This window comes from Phyllobates terribilis, unplaced genomic scaffold (genome assembly GCF_046119375.1).
Source record: "Phyllobates terribilis strain yellow unplaced genomic scaffold, ASM4611937v1 Scaffold_1__5_contigs__length_1240528914, whole genome shotgun sequence".
In the NCBI taxonomy this organism is placed as follows: domain Eukaryota; kingdom Metazoa; phylum Chordata; class Amphibia; order Anura; family Dendrobatidae; genus Phyllobates; species Phyllobates terribilis.
The window spans coordinates 598,142,833-598,155,680 of record NW_027362761.1 but is presented as its reverse complement, the minus strand read 5'-3'; the positions used below and the strand labels follow the sequence as shown (position 1 = coordinate 598,155,680).

Below are 12,848 nucleotides of genomic sequence, written 5' to 3'. Positions count from 1 at the left end.
CTTTTGATCGCGTCGGCTGGTTTGTCAATATAATGTAAGAAAAATATTTAGATTTGAGAGTCCTCAGTGGTTGATACCTTTTAATGGCTGACTGAAAAGATGGTAACAAATTGCAAGCTTTCAAGACTACTGAGGTCTCTTCATCAGGCTAGTATACCACAAAATCTGAAGAGTCACATATTTATACACAATAAGACACACAGACTCTCAAATCTAAATATTTTTCTATCTACTGGCTAACACGGTACAAGAATATATATTTTCCCTATATCAATATAATGTCCAAGAGAATGTTATAAAGTAATGAGATCAGTCCTCGAGAACTGTGTAGATTAGCTATTCTCTGTATTATTGAGTTTCGGGGTACCCCTCCTTCCAGAACAATGCCTTCCCCCCGATATGCGCGCCTAAATTGTAAGTATCTATAGAATTCAGAGGAGGTAACTCATATTCATTGTGTAGCTGTGAGAATTCCTTAATCACACATTGTACAATTCTGACCGGCGTCCCTTTATGTGGTGATAACTCTGGAGCGGCCGCACATCCCAGCGATTCGGAGACTGTGGCTTCCTGGCACATTGCTCTTCATGTCAGTGGTAAATTTCGGTCGTTATTATTTGCATTTATTTATGAAAATATAAAAAATGTAACAAAAAAAAACTGAGTATTTTGCAGTTTAGAAACATTTAATTTTTATGTCCTTAAACCAGATAGTTTTACCACCACAAATAGTTAATAAATAACATTTCCGCTATATCTACTTTATATCAGCATCATTTTTTTAAAAAAAAATTTTTCTTGTTAGGAAGTTAAGGGTTAAAATTTTATCAGCAATTTCTCATTTTTACAACAAAATTTACAAAACTAATAATTTTTAGGGACCACATCACATTTGAAGTGACTTTGAGGGGCCTATTTGACAGAAAATACCCCAAGTGACACCATTCAAAAAAATTGCACCCCTCAAAGTGCTCAAAACCACATTCAATAAGTTTATTAACCCTTCAGGTGCTTCACAGGAATTAAAGCAATGTGGAAAGAAAAAATGAAAATTTTACCTTTCCCACAAAAATGTTGCTTTAGCCCCAAATTTAGCATTTTCACAAGGATAACAGGAGAAAATGGACCATACCATTTGTTATGCACTCTCTCCTGAGTACACCAATACCCTATATGTGGGGGAAAACCAATGTTTGGGCGCACGGCAGGGCTCAGGAGGGAAGGAGCGCCATTTGACTTTTGAAGTGCAACATCAGCTGAAATTGATAGCGGACGCCATGCCGCGTTTGCAGAGCCCCTGATGTGCCTAAACAGTGGAAACCCCCCACACAAGTGACGCCATTTTGAAAACTACACCCCCTCAAGGAATTTATCTAAAATGTATGGTGAGAAATTTGAAGCCACAGGTGCTTCACAAAGTTTCAAAACATTGGACTGTGAAAATTAAAAATTAATTTTTTTCCCCAAAAATTTTGTTTTAGCTCCAAATTTTCTATTTTCACAAATAAATCATCTAGGGGTGCAGTGATCATATTGACTCCATATGTATTTTACAAAGTATTATACTATTGAACGGTGAAGAAAAAAAAATACATTTTTACCACTATAATGTTGTTTTAGCCCCAGATTTTACATTTTCACAAAGGGAAATGGGTAAAGATGACCACATAATTTGTTACACAACATCTGCTGAACGTGTCAATACCCCATGTGTGTCTGTACAGTACTGCTTAGCCATACGGTGAGACTCGGGAGGGAAGGAGCAATATTTGACTCTTGGAGAACAAATTTGTATAGAATAGCTTACGGTCTCCATATACAAAGCCCCTAAGTGGCAGAAGAGCAGAATCCCCCCCTCAACTGACCCCCATTTGGAAATTACCCCCCTCTGTGCATTTATCTACAGGAGTAGTGATGAATTTGACTCAATGGGTGTTTTCCAGAAACTATCATCAATGGATGTTGCTAGGTGAAAATGCAAATCTGCCAATATAGTGCCCAGTACATTGCAGTACCTTTACATTGTAGCGCCAATACATCATGCCCAGCTCGCGCTTCTGGAGTCACACACCCTAAAAATTAAGTGGGCTCTCCTCGCTACAGTAATGACAAACATGTGGATGCTAACTGCACACTGTGGGGCCCAGGAGGAGGGGGGGGGGGTATTTGGATTTGGGAGCGCAGATTTTGCTGAATTTCTTTTAGTGGGAGCCACGTCACTTTTCCAGAGCCTTTGTTCTACCAGTAATGTGAACACCCCCTATATTACTGTTTACAGATGATGAACCTGAGTGGGGACTTGTTTTTTTGAGGGTTGAATAGAAGCTTTTAATGGTGGCATTTTTGGGTACAGAACATTTTGGATCACATTTATCCTGTGCTCTACGCTGAGCACTTACATCGGGGTTTTAATCTAAATCTATAAAATACGTGATTCAGATGACATCCCGAGAAGAATCCATTCACTATAATGAGGCAGCAGAGTTACTCTGGACACCGTCAGGGCTCTGTTCAGCGTTGTCCTTCTTTTCAGAAGTGCACAACACTGTGGCAGACTGCGCTTTTATGTACGCTTAAAAAGACGGACACTGCCGGATCACAGGTCAGACGGCGTTCACAATGTCTCCATCTGCCTCATTATAGGGAATCTTCCCCCGGGGTTTCTGTCTGAATCACAAGCTCAGTCATTTATATGGCAGCACGGGACTTGTGTAAGAAAAATATGAAAGTAAAGGATGGAAGTAATATAAAAGCCAGTCATTATTATACATTGGACATTATTACACACCTGTGGAAACATCTACCGTAATCTCCTCCTTCACGTCCCTCACACACGGCTGATCCCCGCTCGTCATCGTTTCTTCTTCTGTTTCATCCTTCACTTCATTCTTAGTTGGATCTTCCTCCTGATATATCAGATGTAACAATCAGCACAATACAAGAAACCACCAAAATCTATGACCTCGATCAGAAATGTCCCCCCATATACAGATCCAGTACAGGGCTCAGCACCATCTACCTGATGACTCTCCGGGATGTTGTGATTCTCCTCTGGACAGTCCTGGGGATACAGAGGACGGGGACATCTCTCTGGTGGATTTCTTTCCATGAATCCATCTGTAGGAAACACACAGTGAAGGAATACAGTGGGATGTAAAAGTTTGGGCACCCCAGGTCAAAATTTCTGTTATTGTGAACAGTTAAGTAAGTTAAAGATGAAATGATCTCTAAAAGGCCTAAAGCTAAAGATGACACATTTCCTTTTAATTTTAGGCAAAAAAGTATATATTTTCATCTTTTACATTTTAAAAATTTCAAAAAGGAAAATGGTCTGATGCAAAAGTTTTGGCACCCTGCATGGTTAGTACCTAGTAACGCCCCCCTTTGCAATTATTACGCTTTTTGTAGCCAGACAAGAGTATTTTAAATCTTGCTTGAGGAATTTCCATCCATTCTTCCTTGGAAAATTCTTCCAGTTCTGTGAGATTCCTGGGTCGTCTTGCCTCCTCTGCTATTTTGAGGTCTAGACACAGATTCTCAGTGATGTGAAGATCAGGGGAATGTGAGGGCCATTGTAAAACCTTCAGCTTGTGTCTTTTGAGGTCATCTATGGTGGATTTTGACGTGTGTTTAGGATCATTATCCATTTGTAGAATCATCCTCTTTTCACCTTCAGCTTTTTTACAGATAGTGTTATGTTTGCATCAATAATTTGTTGAAATTTCATTGAATTCATTTTTACCTCTACCCGTGAAAGGTTCCCCGTGCCATTGGCTGCAGCACAACCCCAAAGCATGATTGATCCTCCCCCATGCTTAATGGTTGGCGAGATGTTCTTTTCCTGAAATTATGTGCCCTTTTTTCGCCACACATACCTTTGATCATTGGGGCCAAAGAGTTCTGTTTTAACAGGACTTGTTTCCAAAATGCATCAGACCTTCTTAGAGGTACTTTTGCATACTTCTAACACTGAATTTCATGGTGAGGATGCAGGAGAGGTTTTCTTCTCATGACTCGTCCATGAAGGTCATATTTGTGCAGGTGTCTCTGAACAGTAGAACAATGTACCACAACTCCAGAGTCTGCTAAATCTTTCTGAAGGTCTTTTGCAGTCAAGCGGGGGTTCTGATTTGCCTCTCTAGCAATCCTACAAGCAGCTCTCACTGAAATTTTGATTGGTCTTCCATTTCTTTATTACATTTCAAACTGAGGAAAGGGTAACTTGAGAACGCTTTGCTATCTTCTTATAGCCTTCTCCTGCTTTGTGGGTTTCCACCATTTTCAGAGTGCTAGAAGAACCCAAGGCTGCAGTTTTTGGTACAAGGTTAGAGGAGGCTGGTTTTTATAAAGCTGGGAAATTTGCATCACCTGGCCTTTCCTAACGATGACCGTGAATGAGCCATAACCCTAACAGGCTAATTAAGGTCTGAAACTTTGTTCAAAGTTATCTGAGCACACAAATCTCCAAGGGTGCCCAAACTTTTACATGACACTGTAGATTGTTATGTGATGATGAGATGACGGGAGTAGTAGTAGGTGACCACAGAACAGACATGACAGTCTCCCCTCCTCACCCTGCTGATCGGCCCATGAATCCATCATCTCTTCTGCTTCATCTATAAACTCAACCTTAATATCAATCAGATCTTCACCCTAAAAAGAACAATGTAAGATGAGCTCAGGTCCCATCACTTCATGGTCAGATGTTGTGGGGACTTCAGTGTTATCTACCTGATGATCCTCCGGGATGTTGTGATTCTCCTCTGGACAGTCATGGGGATACAGAGGACGGGGACATCTCCCTGGCGGATTTCTCCTCCTGGATCCATCTGTGGAGACACAGAGACTGAATACATGACCTGCCGTGTATCTGTCTATATATGAGACTCATCTCTCAGAACCGGTAATTCAATGTTTATGTATCAGGGAATAAATTACATTGTTGTGGTCCCCACCACAGGTACAGAGGTCCCAGCACATTGTGGGCCCCAAGTATGAAGTAATAATCAGCGAGGCCAAAGCCTAATGCTCTCTGCTCTGCACTCGGAGGATGAGGACCCCGAGGAGAGGGACAGAGAAGACCCTCGTCAGTCAGATGATATCTGGTGTTCATTCATGGAGGATGCCAGGTGTGCGTCTGTGGAGCGAGCTCCGATTGCTGCCATTTAACCACTTCAGTTCTGCTGCTGACAGCCTGACAGTGCCATTTAAAGGGAATCTGTCGTGTAAAATAACACTATTTGTAGCGCCGGCGTCCCTGCCCTCTGCTAGGCAGGGACGCTGTTCCCCTCACCTCCCTGCTCCGTGCCCGGCGTCCTCCTCCCGCTCTGCTGGCAGCGCGCGCTCCTTCCCGGCCACTGTGCTTAGGGCGCGCGCGCGCTCTCCCTCCCTCTTAAAGGGGCCGCGCGCGCCGTCCTAAGGAGTCCCCGGCCAATGGCCGGAGGACTTCACCATATATAAGGCACCTCCTCCAAAATGGAGGTGCCCGAGCAATGTTGTTGCACTGTTTACTACTCTGCTTCAGCCCTCAGGTCCCGTTGCCAGTTACCTGCCAGATTCCTGCCTGATTATCTGCTACCTGCCTGTTAGTCTGAGGTCCGACGGTCTGCCTTACTACTCCTGTCAGTCTGTCTATGGACCAGCTTGCCCGCTCACCTGGGAGCGCACATCAGCCACCTGCCTGCTTGCCCGAGGTCCGACGGTCTGCCTTCCAACTCCTGTCAGTCTGTCTATGGACCAGCTTGCCCGCTCACCTGGGAGCACACACCTGCTACCTGCCTGCTAGTCTACCTGGAGGCTCCGCCGTCACGTGCTGTGATCACCTGCCTGTCCAGTGACACCTGCTCGCTCACCTGGGAGCGCTCATCTGCTGCCTGTCTGCTAGCCTACCTGGAGGCTCTGCCGTCACGTGCTGTGACCACCCGCCTGTCCAGAGACTTCTGCCCGCTCACCTGGGAGCGCTCATCTGCCGCCTGTCTGTTGGTCTTCCTGGAGGCTCCGCCGTCACATGCTGTGACCACCCGTTCATCCAGAGACTCTCGCCTGCTCACCTGGGAGCCCACGTCTATCATCAGCCGCCACAGGTCGTACCAACCCTTTACCTAGAGACTGCCCCGGTCACTTGCCGTGACCATCTGCCCGCTCATCCAGAGACTGCCCCGGTCACTTGCCGTGACCATCTGCCCGTTCATCCAGAGACTGCCCCGGTCACTTGCCGTGACCATCAGCCCGTTCATTCAGAGACTGCCCCGGTCACTTGCCGTGACCATCAGCCCGTTCATCCAGAGACTGCCCCGGTCACTTGCCGTGACCTCCAGCCCGTTCACTCAGAGACTGTCCCGGTCACCTGCTGTGACCTCCTGCCCGTCTTCCCTGGTCGCCACCCGCTCCCTTACAAGGACTGCCCCCTTGTATAGTAGCTCTGAGGTTCAGCCTCCCAGACCCGTTACACTATTAACCTGCAGATATGGGGTTAATCTGCAAGTTAATAACATTTTGAACCTCCCCGGCGCTCGCACTGAGAGCCCCGCTCAGCTCCCCCGGCACTGACTGACAGTCAGCTCAGCATGACAGTCGGCTGTCAGTCAGTGCCGGGGGCGCAGTAACCGCCACAGCTCTATATACAATGAGCAGTGACTGTAGCTGCGCCGGCCGAAACTATGACTGAAAGCCGAACACTGCGGAGTGGAATAAGGTTCATTTCCTCCTGGCAGCGGGGCTCTCTGTGCAGGTGCCAGGAAGGTTCAAAACACTATTAACCTGCATGTTAACCGCATATCTGAAGTGTTATTTTACATGACAGGTTCCCTTTATGTGGTTGGGTGTCCCATTCTCCTGCCAATCAGTCACTAAATCGCAGGGTTCCAACAACTGGATCCTGCAGAAGACCCCTGTCTCTGCCGCCAAGGTTTTCCTATGAAGCCCGGTATGAATATGATCTCAGGTTGAAGTCCGCATTAGTTTTGCTTTGTCTCCAAAAATGAGAGCAAAAAAATTTTTTGCCCATTGTCACATCAGGATTTATCCCACACCGTAAACGTCATAAGAAAAAAAACATCAAAACATCAAAAACACCTCCCCAAAAATGCAATGAAAAAACAACGATCAAAAAATCACAGGTTCCCCCAATATGGTACCAATAAAAAGGTCATCGTGCCATTCAAGAAGAGAATCCCTCACACAGCGCTGATAACGGAAGATAAAGTGATGGGTGTCAGGAACAGTTCTGAATATTTAATTCTGTGAAACATATTCTTAACCCCTTTACCCCCGCGGGTGGTTTGCACGTTAATGACCAGGCCAATTTTTACAATTCTGACCACTGTCACTTTATGAGGTAATTACTCTGGAACGCTCCAACGGATCCCCCTGATTCTGAGACTGTTTTTTCGTGACATATTGTACTTCATGATTGTGGTAAAATTTCTTCGATATCACTTGCGTTTATTTGTGAAAAAACGGAAATTTGGCGAAAATTTTGAAAATTTTAATTTTTATGCCCTTAAATCAGAGAGATATGTCACACAAAATAGTTAATAAATAACATTTCCCACATGTCTACTTTACATCAGCACAATTTTGGAGACAATTTTTTTTTTTTTTTTTTTTTTTTATTAGGGAGCTATAAGGGTTAAAAGTTGACCAGCGATTTCTCATTTTTCCAACAAAATTTACAAAAACATTTTTTTTTATGGACCACATCACATTTGAAGTCACTTTGAGGGGTCTTTATGACAGAAAATACCCAAAAGTGACACCATTCTAAAAACTGCACCCCTCAAGGTGCTCAAAACCACATTCAAGAACTTTATTAACCCTTCAGGTGCTTCACAGGAATTTTTTGAATGTGGAAGAAAAAAATTAACATTTAACTTTTTTCACAAAAATGTTACTTTAGACCCAATTTTTTTTATTTTCGCAGGGGTAACAGGAAAAAATGGACCGCAAAATTTGTTGTGCAATTTCCCCTGGGCACGCAGATACCCCATATGTGGGGAAAAAACACTGTTTGGGCGCACGGCAGGGTTCGGAAGGGAAGGAGCGCCATTTGACTTTTTGAATGTAAAATTTGCTTGAATAATTAGCGGACGCCATGTTGCGTTTGGAGAGGCCCTGATGTGCCTAAACAGTGGAAACCCCCCACAAGTGACACCATTTTGGAAACTAGACCCCTCAGGGAACTTATCTAGATGTGTGGTGAGCACCTTGAACCCCCAAGTCCTTTACAGAAGTTTATAACATAGAGCCGTGAAAATAAAAAAATCAAAATTTTCCACAAAAATGTTTTAGCCCCAATTTTTTAATTTTCACAAGGGTAAGAGGAGAAAACGGACCCCAAAAACTTTTGTGCAATTTCTCCTGAGTACGCCAATACCCCATATGTGGGGAAAATACAGTGTTTGGGCGCACGGCAGAGTTCAGAAGGGAAAGAGCACTGTGTGACTTTTTGAACGCAAAATCGGCTGGAATCGAGAGCGGACACCATGTCGCGTTTGGAGAGCCCCTGATGCGCCTAAATAGTGGAAACCCCCCACAAGTGACCCCATTTTGGAAACTACACCCCTCAAGGATTTTATCAAGGGGTATAGTGAACATTTTGAACCCAGAGGTACGACACAGAATTTGTTTACATTAGGTCATCATATTGAATAAGTTGTCATTAGTCTTGAGCGCAAGTGCTCGCTACTTGAGTTTGCATCGGGTACTCAGGTATGCACCATGTATCGCGGGTGCTCGAGTGACATGCTCGAGTCCCCGCCCGCATGTTTTACGGTTATGAGACACCCCAAAAAAAACATGCGGGGATCGCTCATGCATGGCAGGCAATCCCCGCGAGATTTTTTGGGCTGCGAGGCATATGGGGCAGACTCGAGCACCCGCGATACTCTGTGCATACCCGAGCACCTGATGCAAACTCAAGTAGCGAGCACTTGCTCTCAACACTAGTCGCCATATTGTCATCTTTTTTTTTTTTACTTTTGAAGAAAAAAAAAAACAAAACAACTCTAACCCCAACCCTAAGCCCAACCCCAGCAGTTATTTTTCACGCCGTTCCTAGTGCGGTATAAGTGATTAGACGACTTTATTCCTCGGGTTGGTGTGATTACAGCGATACCAGATTCATATTGGGTTTTTATGATTGACAGCTGTCACACACTAAAAGACGCATATTTAGTAAAAACTAGTTTTTGCATCACCATATTTTGAGAGCTATAATTTTTCTATATTTTGGCCGACAGAGTCATGTGACGGCTTGTTTTTTGCGGGACAAGTTGACGTTTTTATTGGTGCCATTTCAGGCACGTGACATTTTTTGATCGCTTTCTATTCCGATTTTTGGAAGGCAGAATAAACAAAAACCAACAATTCAGGAATTTTTTTTTTTTTTTTTAATTCTGCTCCGCGTGTGGTAAAATTGATAAGGTAGCTTTATTCTTCGGGTCAGTACGTTTACAGCGGTACACATTTATATCATTTTTCTATGTTTTGGCTCTTTTACACAATAAAAAGCTATTTTATGGAAAAAATTATTTTTTTGCATCGCTTTATTCTGAGAGCTATAACTTTTTTATTTTTTGGATGATGGAGCTGTATGGCGGCTTGATTTTTGCGGGACGAGATGACGTTTTCAGCGGTACCATTTTTATTTACATCCGTCTTTTTTATCGCGTGTTATTCCGTTTTTTGTTTGGCGGTATCATGATAAAGCATTGTTTTTTGCTTTGTTTTTTATTTTTTTACTGTGGTCAGGTCGTTCCAGACGCTAAATTTTCAGAATTTTCGCCAAATTTCCGTTTTTTTTCACAAATAAACGCAAGTGATATCGAAGAAATTTTACCACAATCATGAAGTACAATATGTCACGAAAAAAACACTCTCAGAATGAGGGGGATCCGTTGAAGCGTTCCAGAGTAATTACCTCATAAAGTGACAGTGGTCAGAATTGTAAAAATTGGCCTGGTCATTAACGTGCAAACCACCCTCGGGGGTAAAGGGGTTAAAATACATAGGCAGTTACATAAAATAAAACAGGATAAAAAGAAGACAACTCACTCTATACGATCGTGGAGACGATTCACTATAGGTGGAGGAGGGGGCTCTCTGGTTGGTATATGCTGTTATTGCACAGGACCCGTTGCTTATAATTCTTATTCCCCCCTGGCAATGAGTGCTCCTGTCTTCTCCATAGATTCTTTTATACCCAAGGGGAGATCTGGCCACACGCCCCTTGTGGTGACATCATGTGGGCCGGTCTCCAGCCTGTACATTTTTATTAGAAACGCTAACTTCTGCGATAACTCATCGCCCGTTGATCGCAGAAGCTTGCAGACGCCATTTTTTCCGTTATGATTTTATCTTTATTTTGATATCACACATCCCATAGCTGCAGTCTGCCATTCTGGTGTTTTTGCGCTGCAGCTCCCTGATTTTGGTTACAGCCCTGGAAAACTACCTACACATTCCTGAGCTGATTTGGTCACTACCCATTTGGGTCTCGTTATTGCGGAACGTATGGAACTCATAATATTTCATATCTAATATCGGAGTCAGTGCGTCTAGAAATTTTCCTTTGAGGCTCGGGAAGCCGCTTCAACAGTTACACGCAAATTAGTGCAAGCCTGCGTTTTAATTACCTCCTGCGTTTCTCAGAGACAAGATGCTTGTTTCCTAACGAAGTTATAACACTCCTTGGCTGGCCGTGTTTGCATAAACTATTTACCAGGCGTGTGTTAATTGGGGCTTTTGTGCTGAGCAGAAGGGGAATAAGGGAGGGTGGTGAACATCTATGTCAGGCAGATATGGAAGAACATTTTCCTGACACCAGGGAACAGACGCGTATTAGTACGTCATGGGCTTTAAAGGGGTTAAAAAACAAACAAACAAAAAAAAAACACAACACATAAGATTGGTGTCGCCAAAACCAAACTGGAAAATAGCAGCGAGGTTATTCTTACCGCCCAATAAATGCCGAGAAACAAAACCCCAAAAAAGACGTGCAATAGTGGGGTTTTTTGTGTGTTTTTTTTAATTAACTGTTTCACCTCAGCTGGAATTTTTTTCCTGTTTGTTAGCACATTATATGGCAAAATGCATCCTGCAAAAAAAAAAACACAGAAGACCTTAAACATCTGTGGATGAAAAAATACAAAAGTTCTGTCTTATAGAAGGAGAAGAAAAAAAATACAAAAATTGAAATTGGCCCCAACAGGGTGGAGTTGAAACATTGATATTGACCCCTGGGATTGCTGTGTCCTATAGGTGGCGATACAGACCCGGTTATCAGCATCTGGGAAAAAAATTGCATATCTTATTTCCCATGGGGAATTGCATGGCCCGACCTTCTCCTCCAGTACGGAAAGTTCTGTGCTTCTACGCCTGCAGAGCGAGTGGTGAATAGACGCGGGGGCCGGAGAACTGCTGGCGCCTCCATGTCAGGCTCTGGTGGGTGATCGGCTCCACCACGCTCCATCTTTATGTCAGGACTCGTGTTTCGAGCTCTGAGGGACGGTCTGGAAGGAGAAGCCAGAAGCCCGACCACGACTGATGACGACATTGAGCCTGATCGATTCAGAAGTATAGACGAGCGACAGCGGATTAGGGGGAAAATCATCAGTAAATTAACCCCGACTCTGCTGAGTAACAATCAGACTGCGGTGCCAAAATAACTCACAGGAGAGAAGGGACAGAAACTCTGGGAAATCTGCAGACAAAATGTGACCGATGCTCTAAGGAAGGTGAAAGATTCTGAAAGAAGCCGCCGAGGACGAAGACTCAAGAATGATGGAGACGACAGCGGAGAAACCGCGACTCACAGATCAGAAGAGAATAATCAGGGAATGAAAGCTGTGAAAAAATGTAGAGAAAACCAGAGCAAGTCTGGAGAAAAATCATCTATTATAGGACGAGGCCGAGAGACGTCATCACATCCACCGGAGCCAACAAGAGTCTCCTCTCACCTGGTGATGTCAGAGGCCGGAGCTCCTCCATCATCACCTCCTGGTACCGATCCTGGTGTCCTTCTAGATACTCCCACTCCTCCATGGAGAGATAGACAGCGACGTCCTGACACCTTATAGGAACCTGACAACAACGACACCGTCATCACCCAGAATCCTCCAGTGCTGTCCTGTATAATGTCCCAGCAGTCACCTCTCCGGTCATCACGCAGAATCCTCCAGTGCTGTCCTGTATAATGTCCCAGCAGTCACCTCTCCGCTCATCACCCAGAATCCTCCAGTGCTGTCCTGTATAACGTCCCAGCAGTCACCTCTCCGGTCATCACCCAGAATCCTCTAGTGCTGTTCTGTATAGTTTCCCAGCAGTCACCTCTCCGGTCATCACCCAGAATCCTCCAGTGCTGTCCTGTATAATCTCCCAGCAGTCACCTCCCCGGTCATCCCCCAGAATCCTCCAGTGCTGTCCTGTATAATGTCCCAGCAGTCACCTCTCCGGTCATCCCCCAGAATCCTCCAGTGCTGTCCTGTATAATGTCCCAGCAGTCACCTCTCCGGTCATCCCCCAGAATCCTCCAGTGCTGTACTGTATAATGTCCCAGCAGTCACCTCTCCGGTCATCCCCCAGAATCCTCCAGTGCTGTCCTGTATAATGTCCCAGCAGTAACCTCTCCGGTCATCCCCCACAATCCTCCAGTGCGGTCCTGTATAATGTCCCAGCAATCACCTCTCCGGTCATCCCCCAGAATCCTCCAGTGCTGTCCTGTACAATGTCCCAGCAGTCACCTCTCCGCTCAGCAGCTCAATCATCTTGTTGCTGAGCTCTAGGATCTTCTTCTTCTTCCTCTCATGTATGGGGGGGTGCGGGGGAGGCTCTGTGATGGGGTCCGGGCT

General features: G+C 44.7%; 1 protein-coding gene across 1 annotated transcript in view; it reads right to left on the bottom strand.

Annotated features, from left to right (window-relative positions):
* LOC141274224 (uncharacterized) overlaps positions 1-12,848 on the bottom strand; it is a 154,612-nt gene that overhangs the window by 27,778 nt on the left and 113,986 nt on the right. The window contains exons 14-17 of the mRNA XM_073686288.1: positions 4,732-4,829; positions 4,575-4,653; positions 3,020-3,117; positions 2,789-2,906 (exon numbers count right to left, since the gene is read on the bottom strand). Of these exons, the coding sequence (XP_073542389.1) occupies positions 2,789-2,906; positions 3,020-3,117; positions 4,575-4,653; positions 4,732-4,829 (393 nt within the window). The remainder of the gene's footprint in view (positions 1-2,788; positions 2,907-3,019; positions 3,118-4,574; positions 4,654-4,731; positions 4,830-12,848) is intronic.